Here is a 17,491-nt window from a genome sequence, read left to right as displayed (position 1 = left end):
TTCGTACTGCAAGGAAGAAGGTCATTTTAAATATAGTTGCCCTATCTTGTTACAGCGCGCAAATGGTGTGTCAAACACGAGAGGTAGAGGTGTTCAGCAAACACCTAGAGGTAGAGGACGTGGAAACGTCCCTCAGAATACACGCTCCTTTCCACCTCAGGATTCCATGAATAGGTTTGATCAGCAGAATAACGCATCTGGTAGGACAACTCAGTACTACGCTGATGATTACTATGCAGAAGATGAGTATATGGAAGGTAATGATTGCTAGGACAGCCATGGACAAAGAGAGGGAGTTGTTTCAGTTCCAGTAGATCAGAGTGGACCATACGTTGAGGTGATTACATCAGGTGTGTCAGAACCTTTTCTGTTGGATACTGGTGCTACAAAGCGTTCTATGATGCACTCAAAACTCCCTGGTGCACCTTTGTCTGGTGAAGTGAATGTTTCTGTAGGTTTTTCTGGCGCCCCGGTTAGGAACCCGATTTCATGTCCTATGCCCCTGTCTGTTGGTCCTTGTGAATTCGAAGCACCCCTTATTCTGACAACAGGTTGTGGTGAGAACTTGTTGGGATTGGACCTGTTAAAAAGATTGTATGCAACTTTGTATTGTTCTCCTTCAGGAGTACAACTTACACTAGGCAAGAAAGTGGTATCTCCAATGTATTTGTCGAGGGATAAAATTCCGACAGAATTGCTGTCTCTCCCTGATATACTTTGGGCTACTGGTCCTAACGATGTGGGTCTCTTAGAAATACCACCATATGTTGTGACATTAAAAGCTAATGTTAGGATGCCAAGAATTCCCCAATACAAAATTTCTAGTGAAGGAGAAAAAGCGTTGTTAGCGATCATTTACGATCTGATTGAAAAAGATGTGATTTAAGAGACAAGAGGCAATGTTTGCAATAGTCCTGTCCTGCCTGTGTTGAAAAGAACCGACCCCTCTCAGCCACCTGTGTACAGATTTGTGATTGACCTTAGAGAGGTGAATAAAATAGTAGTGCCACAATTTCCAGTTGTTCCTGACATTACTGCCCTGTTGACTATGATCCCAGCCTCTGCAACCTGGTTTTCGGTAATTGACTTGAAGAATGCTTTCTTCAGCATCCCAATTGCTGAAGAAAGTAGGTATATTTTGGCTTCAGTTTAGGAGGACGAAGTTTCCGCTTTAAACGCGCTCCCCAGGGCTACTGTGAAAGTCCATCAATATATAGTCAAGCTCTAAAAACACAGCTTGATACGATTGTTTTACCTGAAGGCGCTACACTCATTCAGTATGTTGATGACTTGCTTATTGCTGCAGATTCTGAGGAAATATGTAAAGAAGCCACGTTGTCGTTGTTGCGCCATTTGTGTGATCTGCATCACAAAGTGTCCCTGTCTAAACTACAATATTGTCGACAAGAAGTGACCTACTTAGGTCATCTCTTATCGAAGGAGGGAAGGAAACTGACCCCAGAAAGAATCCAGGCAATAGCAAAGTTAAGTGTGCCAAGAACACAGAGAGAAGTGCATGCTTTCTTGGGTATTACATCGTACTGTAGACAGTGGATTCCAAATTTTTCTTTACTGGCCAAACCATTGGTGGCATTAACATGTAAAGGTACACCCAATCCTTTGCCTTGATCTGAAGAGTGTCAGAAAAGTTTTTCTGAATTGCGCACAGTATTATGTTCGGCTCCTGTGTTGGGTACCCCCAACTACAGTAAGCCCTTTACATTGTATGTCCATGAGCGAGAGGGTTGTGCATTGTCAGTGTTGACACAGTTGTTTGGAGACAAGCAGCGTCCATGTGCATATTTTTCGTCGACTTTGGATCCGGTAGCTAGGGCGTTGCCGAGTTGTCTAAAAGCCACAGCCGCAGCAGCTGTTTCGATTCGACAGTCCGCTGGTTTAGTGATGAATAACACGTTAGTGGTCATGGTTCCACATGCAGTGGACACATTATTGAACAGAACCAAGACACAGCACTTAACTAGTGCTCGATTGTCAGGTTACAAACTAACTTTGTTAGCGAGCCATGTGCACATCAAACGATGCAGCACACTAAACCTAGCCACATTGTTGCCAATTCCGGTTGAGGCAGAGAGTGCTGAAGAACAACAGGATTGTTTTCTTAGAACAGAAGAAGAAACAAAAGGGAGAAAAGACCTCCAAGATACTCCTCTTGTTGAATGCGATGGTACCTTATGGGTGGATGGTTCATGCTTCAAGCTCCCGAATGGTGACACGACTGCAGCATATGCTGTCACTACTTTGCATACAGTTGTTGAAACTGCACATATTCCACATAACTTAGCTCAGGCAGCAGAATTGATCGCACTTACAAGGGCGTGTGTGTTGTCAAAAGGAATGAAAGTGAATGTGTACACTGACAGTCAGTATGCGTTTGGCGTGGCTCATAGTTTTGGACGTTTGTGGCGTGAACGTGGGTTCCTGACTTCGCATGGTGCAAAGATACAGCATGAAAATATAGAGCCACCCAATTATCCCACAGGGACTGGGTAATTTCAATAACAAAATTATATTGCCCCTGAAGGAATTATTCCATTAAATTCTTTTTTGATAATGTCACAATCATGATCAGTATTTTAGTAAAGCAGGAAAACAGCTAACCAATTCAAACAATCAGCTGATTGTTTGAATTGGTTAGCTGTTTTCCTGCTTTACTAAAATACTGATCATGATTGTGACATTATCAAAAAAGAATTTAATGGAATAATTCCTTCAGGGGCAATATAATTTTGTTAAAGATACAGCATGGTCAGCTAGTTAATGAGCTTCTTGAATCACTGACCTTGCCTCTACAAGTTGCGATTGTAAAATGAAGTGCTCACAAGAAGGTGACTGATGATGTTCGTCGTGGGAATGCATTTGCGGATGAAGTTGCGAAAGAAACTGCAAGGAATGTAATGAGCCGAATGTATGTCGCAGGCCCTGCGAGATGGATTGGTGATGTTGGTATGTGTGAAGACACGATTGAGAGTGTGAAGTCTATACAATCCGAGGCCACTGAGAAAGAGGTGAATGAATGGAGAGAAAGCAAGGGTAGATTGGATGCGAATGGCTGTTGGGTCGAATTATCAGAGCATCAGAGATGGCTGCTACCCGATGCGTATGTGCTTGAAGTGGTTACAATGGCTCATGGAATGGCCCATATCAGCGTGAAAGGTATTTGCAAGTTGTTGGTCCCAGTATGGCAAAATGCTGGAATACCTAAATGTGCAGAGAATGTGGTCAAGAACTGCATGGTGTGTTTGAAACACAACCCTGGTAGGGGAACCCCAACTCCAGCTGGTCATTTTGCACCTCCTACGTATCCGTTTGAGGTTTTGCAGCTAGATTTCATACACATGGAGAGGTGCAACAATTTGAAATACGTACTCGTTGTTGTCTGTGCCTTCTCAAGAAGGGTAGAAGCATATCCCCTCAAGGACAATACTGCCTTGTCCACAGCAAAAGCCCTTGTCAAAGAATTCTTCCCCAGGTTCGGAATGCCTAGGATGGTCTGGAGTGATAATGGGAGTGAATTTGTGGGACGAGTGATGAAGAGAGTGTGTGAGAGCCTAGGCATACAACAGAAGTTCCACGCTGCAAACCACCCCCAATCAGCTGGATTAGTAGAATGCTACAATGGCACCCTAAAACTAAAATTGGCTAAGATTCAAGCGAGCTCTGGTCTTAAATGGCCTGACGCTCTGCCTTTAGCACTTCTATCCACCAGACTGACCGTGCATTCGAGAGGGAAACTCAGTCCCTATGAAATTGTTTTCGGCCGCCCGGCCAACATATGGGGGGTGCCCAGACCCACCAGGCTCAATGAGGTAGAGCACCCTGTTTTGCTTGACTACTTGTATGAATTGACGGCTAAATTGCGTGTTTTACACCAACAGGTCCACGACAGTCTACCTCAGGCCTCTGAAGCTCCAGGGCATCCTATCGATCCTGGATCCTACGTGCTAATAAAAAACTTCCAGCGAACAAAGAACGAACAGCCCAGGTGGACGGGCCCTCACCTAGTTCTTCTCTCAACCAGATCTGCCGTTCGTGTGGAAGGAACGAAAAACTGGATCCACGGGACCCACTGCAAGAGGGCCCCGTTACCTCTGCCTTATGACCGGTGGGTCCAGGAAGGAATTGCTGACTCTGAGACCGAAATGGTGCCACGGTTCTTACCTTTCAGTGATGCACGTTTGAAAGGAACTACTACAGAGAAGGAGAGCGATAACATTCTGCAAGGATCTGTGCCACCGTCAATGCAATTGGACACTACTGAGCCTGAACTTTTGTTTCAAGACAACACAGCACCGGGTCGAAACCGCTATAACTTGAGGCCAAGACCTATGATTAAGGACAAATAAAAAAGTTTTTTTTCCCCTCCTTTTGATTGTGCAGCTCTCTCATCTGGGATACTTGCTCATTTTTGATTTTCGAACCGCCATCCGGTTCTGCTGCTAGGGTCGCGGTTGCCACAGTCTTTGGAGTGCAGCTGGAGACGATTAGGCCGACAGTTCTAGTTGGTCTAAGGGAGTTACCCTGGACTGAACAGAAGCACTCCTTAGCAGAATCAATCTCCCACCGCGGGCAGCAACTTAGAGGATGGAGTTTCCTAAGATGGAGAGACCTGCTAGACCAGCAAACTTTGAAAAGACAATATGCACTGTGATGGCAAGAAAACAATTTTTGATAATATGCATTTTGATGTTGTGTAGCATAATGTTTCTGGTGGGCTATACTGTTCACCTTTCGAGTTATATTTGTACACGACACTCAGCCCACACCTCCTCCTACTGTTTCCCCGCATTCCTTTCACCCTCTACCTGAACATGAGTCTGCCAGAAGATTAGAATTTGTAAACAACTCATTCGTTCAGCTCCTATACCAGCACCAGTCTGTAATGAACACAACAAATTGTTGGGTATGTGGACTTATGCCACACACGACAGACAAGGGTATCCCATATTTTGTCCTGCCATTTAGTTACTATGGTTCTCTGTGGGCCTTCCAGACAATGTTCCTGTTTGCCATAGAACCGTATCCCTCACGTCCCGCAGGAAGAAATTCAAGCAACAAGGCACTAGTGACAGGAATCAGAAATATGAGTAGGGATATTGACACATATAGGACGATTCCCAGAGACGAATTGGAGCCTTACAGTAGATGGAACATAACTAAATATGGGATTTCCTTAACTGAGAGCCAGAAAGCAAATAAATCCTCCCCAATCTGGATAGTACCCCATCAAGGTCACCTATGTCTGCAGGGAAATGGCAAAAACCCCAGAGCTCAGTTAGGGAAGAGTGTTTGTACTGAAACTTACGTTTTCTCGTCTCAGACCTCTCCCTCATTCGTAGCAGCTAAGGGTACCTACTTCGTCTGCCACGACAGAGCATATACATGGTTTCCCCCTGACTTCTCGGGCACATGTTTTCTCATTCCTGCTGCCACCCACCTACACAGCCGAGGCAGACTACCATCGGACAAGGACAGTTAGAGGTGTTGTGAGTAAAGACGACACTGCGGAACAGGAGTTTGGAGATTTCGCAAAAGGTTTTCTGCCGTTTTGGGGGCCTATGGTGATCTGTACTAAGCTCATATGCTCTTGTCAGTTCTATCAACTCGGCTGCTTGAACTGACTTCTGTGGGATACGAGCTGTCTCGACTACTGTCTGAAGTGTTGTAATTGCATAAGCAGCAGATATAGTGCCATTAGGCAACTTCAGGAATATCCATCAACCCACACTTTGCCATCAATGTTAGAAAGAGGTATATCTTGTAGGTCAACACAACCCTTTGTTTGTTCTTCAGTAAGGGATATACAGTCATGTAACTTTTGTGACTGAGACCGAGTAGCTGGAAATGGCAATAATGTAGCAGGATTCAAAGTCAAACAACTTTTCAACGTGATATGAGGGCCAAAAGTGTCAATTCATAGCCTGTCAAATGGGCACTAGTCAGATGCTGTGTTTTCGGTTGATTTAGCAAGGCATCGACTGAATGAGGAACTAACACAAATAATCTATGTGACAAGACTTCCCTCTCTCTAACGTATAGACACAGCCGCTGCCACCACTGCTCGAAAACAACCAGGCAGCGTGCGAGCAATTGGATCAAGGACAGCTGAGAAATATGCACAAGCACGTTGTTTATCACCGTGTGTCTGTGTTAAAATCGAGCAAACACAACCTTCCTTCTTGTGTACTTAGAGTGTGAAAGTCTTAGTGTAGTCTGGAGTTACTAATACTGGTGCAGAACAAAGAGCTTGATGTAGCTGTTGGAAGGCATTCTGGCGTTCAGTAGTCCATGGGGGAGGCATTGTAGTATCTTTAGTCAAAAGGGCCAACAAGGGTTTAATAATGTGCAAAAAGCTAGGGATCCACTGCCTACAAAAGGAAGTAAGGCCAATCGATGCATTGATGTCCTTCTGATTAAAGGGCACAGGAGTGTCTAAAATGGTCTGAATGCGATCTGGTGTGAGTGCACGTCCCTCCTTAGACAGGAGGTGACCTAAATAGGTAACCTGCTGCCTACAAAATTGCAACTTCTTCCAAGAGACTTTGTGATGATGAGAGGCAAGAAATGAAAACAAGGACGGTGTTCCTTGTTTACACTGTTCAGGGGTATCGGCTGCCAACAAGATGTCATCAACATTTTGGTACAGGAAAAGAATCAAGCTGCCTTTTCAGTGCCTGGCTATGAATGCTAGGACTCCCTGTATACCCATGTGGAGCTCTACAGAATCTGTATGATCTATTATTCAAAGTGTAGCCTAACAAATTACGGCTGTCAGGATGAATAGGTATTGAAAAAAAATGCACTCTTTAAATCAATGACACTAAATGTAGTGGCAGTAGGAAGAACCATAGTAAGAAGTGTTGTGATGTCAGAGACTTCTGGGTATTGGGGCACCACAATTATGTTAACCTCTCGAAATCAAAAATGAATCTGTATATTTTAGTATCAGTGTCTCTTTTCAAAATAGGAAGGATATGGCTATTACAAATGTTATAAGGGACTTCTTCCACAACCCCCACCTTGATCAAATCCTGAACAATGTGCATCAATGCTTCTTCGCCTTCCCAAGATATTTTATATGGGGCAATCGAGGCAATGAAGCACCTTCCTTCACTTGAACATGTACTGGTGGGAAAACCATTTGCTCCACTTCAGTATCTGATTTAACCCAAAAAGTACTAGGTAAAGATGCCAGAGCAATACCTTCTGAAGGAGACAAGACCTCTCAACCATTAATTAGTTATCATTTAAGATAACACGCACACCTTCTGGGGAACAACGTATTGTAGCACGAAAATATTTAAGCATATCAATGCCCACGATATTATCTGGCCTGGTAGAGGAAAGCAAAAATGGACATGCTGCAGTGAATTTATCAAGACTAAATGCAAGTGTCTGTGACAGTGGGCTAGATGTAGGTGTCCCATCAAATCCTGTCAATGTTATCATTGCGCCAGACAGGGGAGCCCTAGGAACCAATTTTTTAGACCGAGTACTACGAGTAGCTCCTGTATCAACCAGAAACCGATCAGTAGAGCCCAAGACATTTACATCAACATAAGGACCTTTCTGATCTACTGGGACCTCAAAGGGTTCCTTACTACATTCTAGGCATTCCTATGCATAATCAGAATGCCAAAGACCATCAGCCGAATAATCTGACATTTGATATTGATTCCATCTATCAAAGGTATTAGGATTATTTGGTCTGTGTTCAACTGCCTCAAATCTGGTACGATTTCCTATTCCTCCCCTATGTCCTGAATTCCTGGGCGTCCTCTCATGCTTCCTCTACCCCGCTAAAACTGCTGACCTCGCAAAAGGGGGCACTCAGAACGCCAATGTCCAATCTCTTTACAATTAGCACACTGATCAGAATACAAAGTTGCTAGAGAGAAAGGGGGTGCACCAGGGGTATATACTGCACGTCCACCTCTACCACTACCTCTGAATGGTGGACCATATACTTGAGCCAACATAACTTTTGTCTTTAAATCCTTAACCTTCTTATCATCTTTGCCTTTTGCTTTCAATTCCTGACACTCATAGGACTGGGCCATAGTCAAAAGGGAGAATGGGGAAGACGTAGTCCGAAAACTCTCGCTGACCTTAAGGCGACTAGTTATTTCTGGCAACATGTTAGCAACAAATTTGTCGACGAACAGATGCTTACCCATGTCATCTGTCAATGACTGCCCACTAAAGTCATGGAATGTCCCTTCAAATCGTGTAAAGAAATCAGAAACTGACTCATCTGCATTCTGTTTACAAGACTCTAACGTTGTCCAATTTATTTTCTTAGGGCGTATGAGAGTTTTTAACTCAGTCACAATAGCTTTGGGAAGATCTAATATCTCATGTTGTGGTTCTGCGCAGGTTCCCTAGCTGCATCTATACCTTCTAAATGCCCCCAACAATCACTATATACTACATTATCATCCATTTTCCGAAATGTTCTCCACATATCAGGGGGCAAAATAAGTCCAAAAAACATATCTATATATGGCAGGGTCATAGTGCAGGAGCTAATGATGCCTTCCACTTCTTCATAGAAAGCGGCAGGATTTTTCAATGGATCAGGCAAAGCAGCCTTAAGAGCCATAACGTCTGCTCTACTCCAAGGAGTATAGACCCAATAATAGACAAAGTATCCCTTTGCATCATCTAAATCTTCATCAGCATTTGTGCCTGCACCCTTTGGAGGAACATACAAAGGCGCAGCTTCACGCATTGGTTTCATAGCAACTACAGTATTACTAGGGTCATTGTCTTTCCCCGAAACTTCGTCTTTTGCGCGGGATCTGAACTGTTCGTGCAGTTTTAACTTTAGTAACTGAATTTTGCTCCGCTTTTAAACGTTGTATATCATGTCTTAATTTAACTACTCACCTAATTAGATCAAGTATTTTTGAAAAAAGGAAAGTTCCATCACTTAATTGTTTATATTCAAAATCAATATCATTAGGCTCTAAGGTTTTAGAAACATTTCTAAAACCAAGTATTACTTCCCAGGTAAATTTCTCTGTAAAATATGACTTCTCTAGATCTTTCCACTGCTGTACAATTGCTACAAGAGCTGGAGCAGAAGTAGTCCCACAAGCTTCTTTGCGAGCAGTGGATCTAATATTAGCTTTTTCGTCAACAAAGTAGAGCGAGTCTGCCGCCCATGTTGCTTATCTATGTCTTTATCGTCTGAAGGAAGATGTTCTTCATCAGAAAGATCATCCTCGGGGGCAGAGGGAAACTTATACGGGGGCGGAGGTCGATCTAGCAAGATGTAATCATCCAGAGGTTTATTTGGTATGGGATAAACGGGGCGCCTAATAGGGTACTTGCCAGTTACCTCTAAACTACGCTTGCTTTACTCTTTTTCTTTTATTGCCTTTATCTCTTTATTTTTTAATTCCAATGCTTTATGATATATTGTTTTACGCTGTTCTTTTTCTGCTATAGCTTCTTCTTTCCTTACTCTCTCATGCACTTTTTCTCCCACATTCGTACACAATCAAACATATCTTGTCAACATTTTTTCTTGAATAAACATTACTCTAAATATTGAATTTTTTTTAAAGACAAATGACCCATTCACAGGCCATCGTAAATCAGGATCCTTTTTCGTATATTTGTTCCATAGTTTACTATACATTATGGAAGAAATACTGTATTTAATGTACATATGCCTATTAGGTGTCCCTTCCGGGGGAGCCAGCTGACTTCTGTCTAAATCTATTTTGGTACCTCCAAGACAGCAACACAGCCTACGGAGTGTGCTGTAAACAGGCATGCTACCAAGTTTTTGTAAAATGTTACTGTTCCAAAATATTCCAAGAAGAGAAAAATCTCCACATTACCTGCCTTCATCTTTTGCAAAAAATAAATCAAACAAACAAACAAAACCAGAATCTTGGCCAAGCAAATCAGGAGTGCCGCTTCAGCGACCTTACCAAACAAGAGTCTCCAACTTTCAACTGCCAATCTCTTGGTCGACCTAATGGTCACTGCAAAAAATTACCCCAAAGGATACCTCAGTCAGGACCGGCCACCCGCTGGAGGGCCATCCGCTATTGTGGCTGACTCCATTGTAGATGGAGAGTTTGTCTTCCATTGTGCACACTCAGGCACTGGGTGACTGTACTGCGCAATTGGCGTAGCTGCGTGCTCTTGTTCTTGCTCTCGAGTTTGCTGATCCTCTTGTGAATACTCTTATTGTTTGCGATTCTTACTACTGTGTCGTTCAATGACAACTTATTCTTTTCGTCTCAAAATAGTTACCACGATTCTAAAGGCAGCGCAATTAAGTATAAAACGTTTTGGGTTTGGGTAGCAGATCTTAAACAACGTCTGCCTCTCACGAAGGTTATTCACACTCTTGGCCACCAGAATGTCGAAACGCACGCTCTTGGTAATTCTTTGGCTGATGAAGCAGCCAAGTCTGCAGTAGCCACGTGTTCTGTAGCAGCAGTTACAAGATCTATGACTAAAATTGATAATGAGATTCTGGCAGCGGTTGCTGCAACTAGGAAGAGGGGTAATTATCCTTCTGGTTTCCCTTTTAAGTACTCTTATCATGTAACTCCCGAACAGGTTTGTTATGTTACCATTCCTTCAGTTGGGGATCGGCTGATTCCCAGCTCAGACTGCAGACGAGCTTCTGATCAAGGCCACACACGAAGGCTTGCTTCAGCCCATGCTGGTGTGTCGGCAACATTCTGTATCTATATGGACACTGTATTTCTGGGTCCTTTTTAATGCCATATTGCAGGGCATTAAGATCCCCTCTAGCTGGTTGGGAGCAGAGATCATTCCGATTTTAAAAAAAGGCTCCCCACTCCTACCAACTAATTACAGACCAATCAGCTTAATAGATATATCCCAAAAACTTTTCGCATGAGTCTTGCTCGCCAGGCTACAATCCTGGATGAACGAAAAAGAGGTACTGTCATGCCTTCAAGCTGGGTTCAAAGAAAAGCTGTAGACCCTGGAGTAAGTACTAAGATTGCAGCTATTACACTGGAAAACCATCTGCTTAGAGGGGGGCAGGTTATACCTAATATTTGTAGACCTGAGGTCGGCATTCGATCTGGTGCCACAGGAAAAACTTTGGTCAGTTCTTGGTGAAATAGGGGTCCCGGTGTACTTATTCCAACTCCTTAAGCGTCTCCACCAAGATAATTTTGCCCAAATAAGATATGGTAGGGAAGGAAAACTCACTGCTTCCATACCTATCAAACGTGGTGTACGCCAGGGCTTTGTGCTTGCACCCACGCTATTTAGCCTTTATATTAACGGATTGATTAAGGCCCTGCAAACAGCAAAAGACCTAGATGCCCCTAAGTTAGCCTCCCGCAGAATATCAGCAATGATGTTTGCCGATGACACTCTGTTGATTTCAAAATTGCCGCGGGCATCCAAAGGGTTTTAGATAGATTTGAGCTTTTCTGTAAGGACAGTGGTCTAGAAATAAACTTACAGAAAACCAAATTTATGGCGTTCAACAGTCCAAAAAGCACACGCCCAAACCCCACACTAAATGGTAAACCCTTGGAGAGAGTTACATCGTTCATTTATTTAGGCATCACCATTACTGATAACATGGACTGGGGGGCCCACATTAGTAAATCAACATTAAAATTAGCTCAATCTACAGGGGGAATCATGAAGGTATTTAGCAGGTCCGACAAGAGAGCTGTCAGCCCGGCATTTGAAATCTATAAGGCCCAAGCACGAGGTGGAGCAATATATGGTGCCGAGTTATGGGGCCATTTCAAACTTGAGACACTGGTAAAGGTGGAAAATCAATACCTCAGACAACTGTTCAGACTACCAATAGGCACCCCATTAATTCCGCAGCGTTTAGATGCGGGAATGGTGGCGATCTCAGACGTGTCAGGTCTTAAACCTCTAATGTATTGGCGAGGTCTGTGGACCACTCCTGAACTCTTAGCGTACAGGGTGGAATTAATTGAAGTTCTGTTGCTACAGGGCGCCGCAAAACTCCCTTGGTTTGCCCATATCAAACTTACCTTAACTAACATGGGATTGGGTGATTGGTAGACCGAACCTGCTCGAGCCATGTCATGAAATTTCGAGGAAATCTTGCCCCAAAACAGGCAAACTATCTCTAGCCTTCTTAGAAATAAAAGATAAATCATGTTTTGAGGCAGTCTTAGATCTTATTACACCTGTGGAGGCAAGAAAGCTTTTCCTACAATTCAGGTATGGGAGATTGCCGCTCCGCTGTTTCACAGCGAAGTGGGGCAATCAGACTGTGATTAATTGCCCTGCATGTGATTTCGCTGAAGAAACAGTGCTACACATTTTCTTCAGTTGCCCTGGCTACCGAAAAGCCAGGAAACGGTGGCTGGTCCAGATCTGTAGGAATATAGGCAGTAGACACTACCTAGATGTCTTTCGGATATTGATGTCTGATCCCAGTATCCCAATTGTTTTCTCAGTTGCAGGATTTTTGTTCTCTATGTGGAACAATAGAAGGGTTCTACTGAAACCTTCCAGAGAGGCTAAGGATCTTCTAGGGAAATAATGTTATTTTTCAATGTAGTATATATGTAGCCCATGATTAAGGGTAGTGTCACTGATCTATGGAAATTGTTTTTTATGAACTTTTTTATCTAAAGTATTTATTTATTTATTTATTGCACTAAGCACTTTTTGAAAACTATTATGCAATCACCTCTTAGTAAAAATACCTAGGAATTTTATTATGTTTTGATGTAGTAAGGGGGACAATTTTCCAAATTCTGTTGTCTGTGCCTTATGAAATGCTCTAAAATAATTATGTATTTTCTTGTGCATTTTAACATATGTTTTGTGAGTTGTACTTTTAAGGCCATTCTGGCCGAAATAAAGTTTTCTGAACCTTATTCTACAGCAACGTTACTGGTGGAATGGTTTATATAAACAGACTCGTAACTATGTTCTTTGATGTGATGTTTGCCAACAAATCAAGCCTTCTACGGTCCCACGTTCGCCACAAACACAGCTCTGTATTTCTGTATTAGAACTTTTGACTGTGTCTATCTTGATCACTGCGGTCTTCTTTCTTCTGATACTGCATACAAGTATATCTTGGTTGCGGTTGATTCATGTATTAGATTCCTGTGGGTCTGGCCACAACGTAGTGCTGACGCTCAAAAAGTCATTGGGGATTTGCGTGTCTTTGTCGTGATGTTTGCCTGTGGTACCATCCATTCTGACCAAGGTCCAGCATTTACCTCTAAGGCTTACAAGGATGCGATGAAATTGTTGGGGGTACAGGTGCAGTTTTCGTCTCCATACAGGCCCGAGGTCAATTCAGTTGTGGAGCGAATGAACCGTGACTTGAAGCAATCCTTGACAGCTATAGTCTTAGGTAGTGGCTGTCCCACTTGTATGGGTTCCATCGTGCACTAAATAATCTCCGTAGAAGATCTCTGGGTGGGCAGACCCCTTACAAAATGCTCTTTGGCTTTAACATGTTTGTTCCTGACCTTGATGGTCTGGACATTGTGGTGGCTGCCTCAAAGTTTGACGTAGATAATCATTCTGCTCAGTTACAGGATCTACAAAAGACACGTGATACTCTGGAAACTGAGCATTTACCCTCTTCCACTGCTGATGCACTAGTGATTCCTGTTACCGATTGGCTTCCTAAAATTGGTGATCTGGTGCTGGAGAAGGTTGAAAACAAAAAAGAATGTGTCCCTTCTTACAGTGCTCCTGTTTCAGTACGTGAACTGAAGGGTACTCGTACAATCATTCTACCACCGTTGCCAGGTCGCAAAGACAACAGGTACATCTCAGTAGACAATGTCAAGTTACACCGTGTGGATGATTCTGAATAGTGTGAGTTTTGTGCAACGCAATATCCTTGGCACCATTGACTTTGTCGTGAGCTGCTGCCACACAGATGACTGCTCATATGATGAACACTGTAATTGATTTTTTTTAAAAACTTTATTTAGCATTTTCACAGAATAGCAAGCATAATCATGAAACATGGGCTTATCATCTAGTTACATAGAAATATGTAGTACACCATTTATATGAAAGGCCATTGCAATATAGACAATCAGGGTAGGACCATACCATCAAAATTAAATACACTCATGTCAATAATCAGCCTCAGGCTCGGGCAAAGAGTAGTGGCGACCTCTGGTATAGCTTTATCCAAAACAGTGAAACCAAATATGCCCAGACGCCATCTGCAACCCAAGATATATACCTGTATACTGTAACAATGGAGGTCATCGTATATGCCAGCGCAGTCTATCCTACACCTGTAGGTACAATGCCTTGTTCTTGCTGAGCAACAGGGTCAGCCTGCTGTGCAATCAAGTAGTTTCTAAACGGAACCCAGATGTCTTTGGGTCTGGAGGCGGAAGGGTCGTGGTTGTATATAATTCACTTTTCATGGAACACAAGGCTAAGCTAAACAGCCATCTTGTCACTGAAGGAGCAGTTTTCCCACCCCAATGAATGGCAACCTCTCTTTTAGCTAGCAACAGGCTGATGGCGACAAATCTGCGGATCTTGGGGGGAAATTGCACCACATATGCCAGCAGAGCGATTTGAGGCTGGGGTATCATTGGAATGTTTACCATACTGCTTATAGTGTATGCACTAGTACCCAAAATGTGGTGATGCGCGGGCAGGTCCATGCCAAATGGGAAATTGAAACTGTTTTGGTGACTGAGCAGCAAAAAGACCATTGTTCATCGGAGATTGGGGAGCCTAAATCCTCTACCCATGCATTACGCAGTCTATCATCGTTAACTGGAATGATATCTGCACATGCTTTGTAAAGCTTGGATATCAGGTGTACTCCACGTTCGCTTTCTGTGACCATGGTGAGTGGAGAGAATGACGGGGTTCAAGCGGAAAGTTAGGGGCGATAGTGCGCAGTGCAGAGCCCAATATCATGAGAACAAATTAATCCATGAATATTGTCTCGGTAAATTGAGACACATCATCTTGATCAAAAATGTGGCCACCAGGAAATAGATCTCCCATTTTGGTTATATTGAATTTGGCGCATGTGCGCTGTACAAGTGTTTCATCCGCAATAGGGACCCACTTTGCATTCCGGAGTGGTAGTGCGGAGGACTAAAGGACAGAAGTGCAGGTGAGACAACAGAGTTTTTCCCATGCCCAACTGGTCGTCGATGCCGGTTGAATGTCCTTGGGGTCTTTGGGGAAACCCGTAGGCAAAACTGATGTCAGTGGGATCTTCAGGGTCAGCAGTACTGGGGAATGGTCCAACTAAATATATCTGGGGAAGTTAACCAGTAATATATCCGTGTCCATGTGTTGTGAAAGCTGGTGTAATGAGTATAGTCGGTGTGGTTAGGGTTGTGGGTGCGTCCAACATCTATTAAAGAGAATTGCTCCATGAGGGAGATTAAAGCCTTTCGTGCACAGGGTTTGGGCTCCGGTGCGCGTGAAGTAGTGTCTAGGGTTGGGTACGATGCAACATTAAAGTCTCCCCCAAGTAAAATGGATACCGGGCCCAATCGCATTAGGAGGAAGAGTAGTGAATAATAAAAATTGGGGTAGTCAATATTAGGGCCGTAAAGACAGACCAGCGCTACCTTATGCCCCATTAGCGTGCCCAGTACCACCATGTATCTGCCTTCACTATCGCTATTCGCAGAGTGGAAACAGAAGGGGACACATTTGTGTATAAGAGTAGCAGTACCTCTAGCATAGTTGCTATAGTTGGTGAAATATCTGTGTGTGCCCAAACTAGAAGCAAAGTCAACAAACAAGGTGCCAGTACTGCGCGTTTGATAAAGGCTTACAGGAATTGAGTAAGAAATCCTCAATTCAAAAGACCACTCTTTCAGTCTAACTTATCCACAATACTTCTTTTATTTTTATTATGTTCTTAGACCTTTTGCTGAAGAAAATAGACCAATCATTAGATCATTGTACCTAAAATTTAACTTGTTGATGGTCTATTGCATTAAAACATACAATAGTAATTTTTCTATTGAGTAGAGGTATCTGCACCTGTTTTCAAAAAAACTTTATCAATACAGGGCATTTACATCTGGTTTAAGTATGTTTCATTTTTCCCATTGTGTTACCGTCTAACAAAATTGTCAAGTCTTGTGTGTACATGTTCCCAAGTGCACTTTGTGTTGTCTATTTAATGTTACATGTCTTCACTAAAAGCTCTGAGTAAAAAATGTGATTATATTGTGTCTGAGCTGTGAAAAATGATGTGACCCAGTCAGTCATTTTGTATGTCATCACAAAAATTTCCCTAAGTCCCTCCCCTTAGAAAACAATCTCTGTTAAAATTGTACAACAAAATAAAAAAATAGAAAAAAAGAACATAATAAAAATAAAAGAAGTATTGTGGATAAGTTAGACTGAAAGAGTGGTCTTTTGAATTGAGGATTTCTTACTCAATTCCCGTAAGCCTTTATCCAACGCGCAGTACTGGCACCTTGTTTGTTGACTTTGTTATTGGCGCAGCCTTACTGCGCTTCAGCCAGAACCCCCATTGTTTTCTCAAACTAGAAGCAAAGCGGTTCTGATCTGTTTTGGACATGTGAGTTTTCTGCAGGAATGCTATGTCAATATCATGCCGGATTAAGTAATGGAGAACCTGTCTTCTCTTACGGGTGTCAGGCCTCGAATATTCCATGTCACTACAGACAATTCCGAGGGGCGGAGTTGTGTCCTACCTGAGCCATACAAAGATTACCATAACAAACATATCATGTAGCATTCAATCATGTCTATGACCCTGGACCGCTTTAGACTGTGTAACTAGCATAATAACATAGCGCAAAAACAAAAAAAATTCGCTCCTCCCCCTGCCCAGCCTCCCTGCCCTGTCTGGGAGGCAGTCCCCACATTATTGAATGAGAACGAAGTTCAAACATAAGAACCAAAAATATCACCTGTAAAAGGTGCCTAAACATAACATAGAACATTTATACGGTGATCACCAAGCCGGGGGGGGGGTGACAACAACCCCGACCGCCATTAGGCAATGAAACTGAGATGTAGGATACACTATAACCGACACATTGTAAATAATAACTGAAGAGTAGTTCGGTGTGAGGTGTCAACCATGTCCTGATCCAGAGAAGAGCTCCATACAGGCGTCCAATCCACTCTGCAGTGGGGAGAGTCTATGCTCATCGATAGTGCGAGTGTTGTTTGCTTTGTATTTGTGACAGAATTCCTGCGATTCCGCAGGACTGTCAAAGATTCGAGCCCTACCGTTGGATTCCACTCTAAGACGGGCCGGGTATAACATGCCATATTTCAGTCCCAGATTTCTCAAAGTGGCCTTTACTCCATTATATTTTTGCCTGGCTTCCTGTACCATGATGGTGAAATAAGGGAACAGTGAGAGTTTGGAGCCCTGCCATATTAATTTGCCACGCTCACGTGACAGACGGAGAGCAGTGTTGCGGTCTCTGAAGTTCATGATGCGGGCAATTATCGGTCGAGGAGG

General features: G+C 43.1%; 2 protein-coding genes across 5 annotated transcripts in view; both read left to right on the top strand.

The window, feature by feature from the left end:
- LOC147685009 (uncharacterized) overlaps nucleotides 1-4,364 on the top strand; it is a 33,384-nt gene extending 29,020 nt beyond the window's left edge. The window contains exon 2 of the mRNA XM_086942277.1: nucleotides 3,897-4,364. Coding sequence (XP_086798403.1) covers nucleotides 3,897-4,364 — 468 coding nt within the window. The remainder of the gene's footprint in view (nucleotides 1-3,896) is intronic.
- The window catches only part of LOC147685008 (uncharacterized), a 2,279,237-nt gene that overhangs the window by 1,910,525 nt on the left and 351,221 nt on the right, over nucleotides 1-17,491 (top strand). The window lies entirely within an intron of this gene.

This window comes from Lissotriton vulgaris, chromosome 10, assembly GCF_964263255.1.
Source record: "Lissotriton vulgaris chromosome 10, aLisVul1.2, whole genome shotgun sequence".
In the NCBI taxonomy this organism is placed as follows: Eukaryota; Metazoa; Chordata; class Amphibia; order Caudata; family Salamandridae; genus Lissotriton; species Lissotriton vulgaris.
The sequence above is the reverse complement of the archived record's forward strand: the minus strand, read 5'-3'. Positions and strand labels throughout refer to the sequence as shown.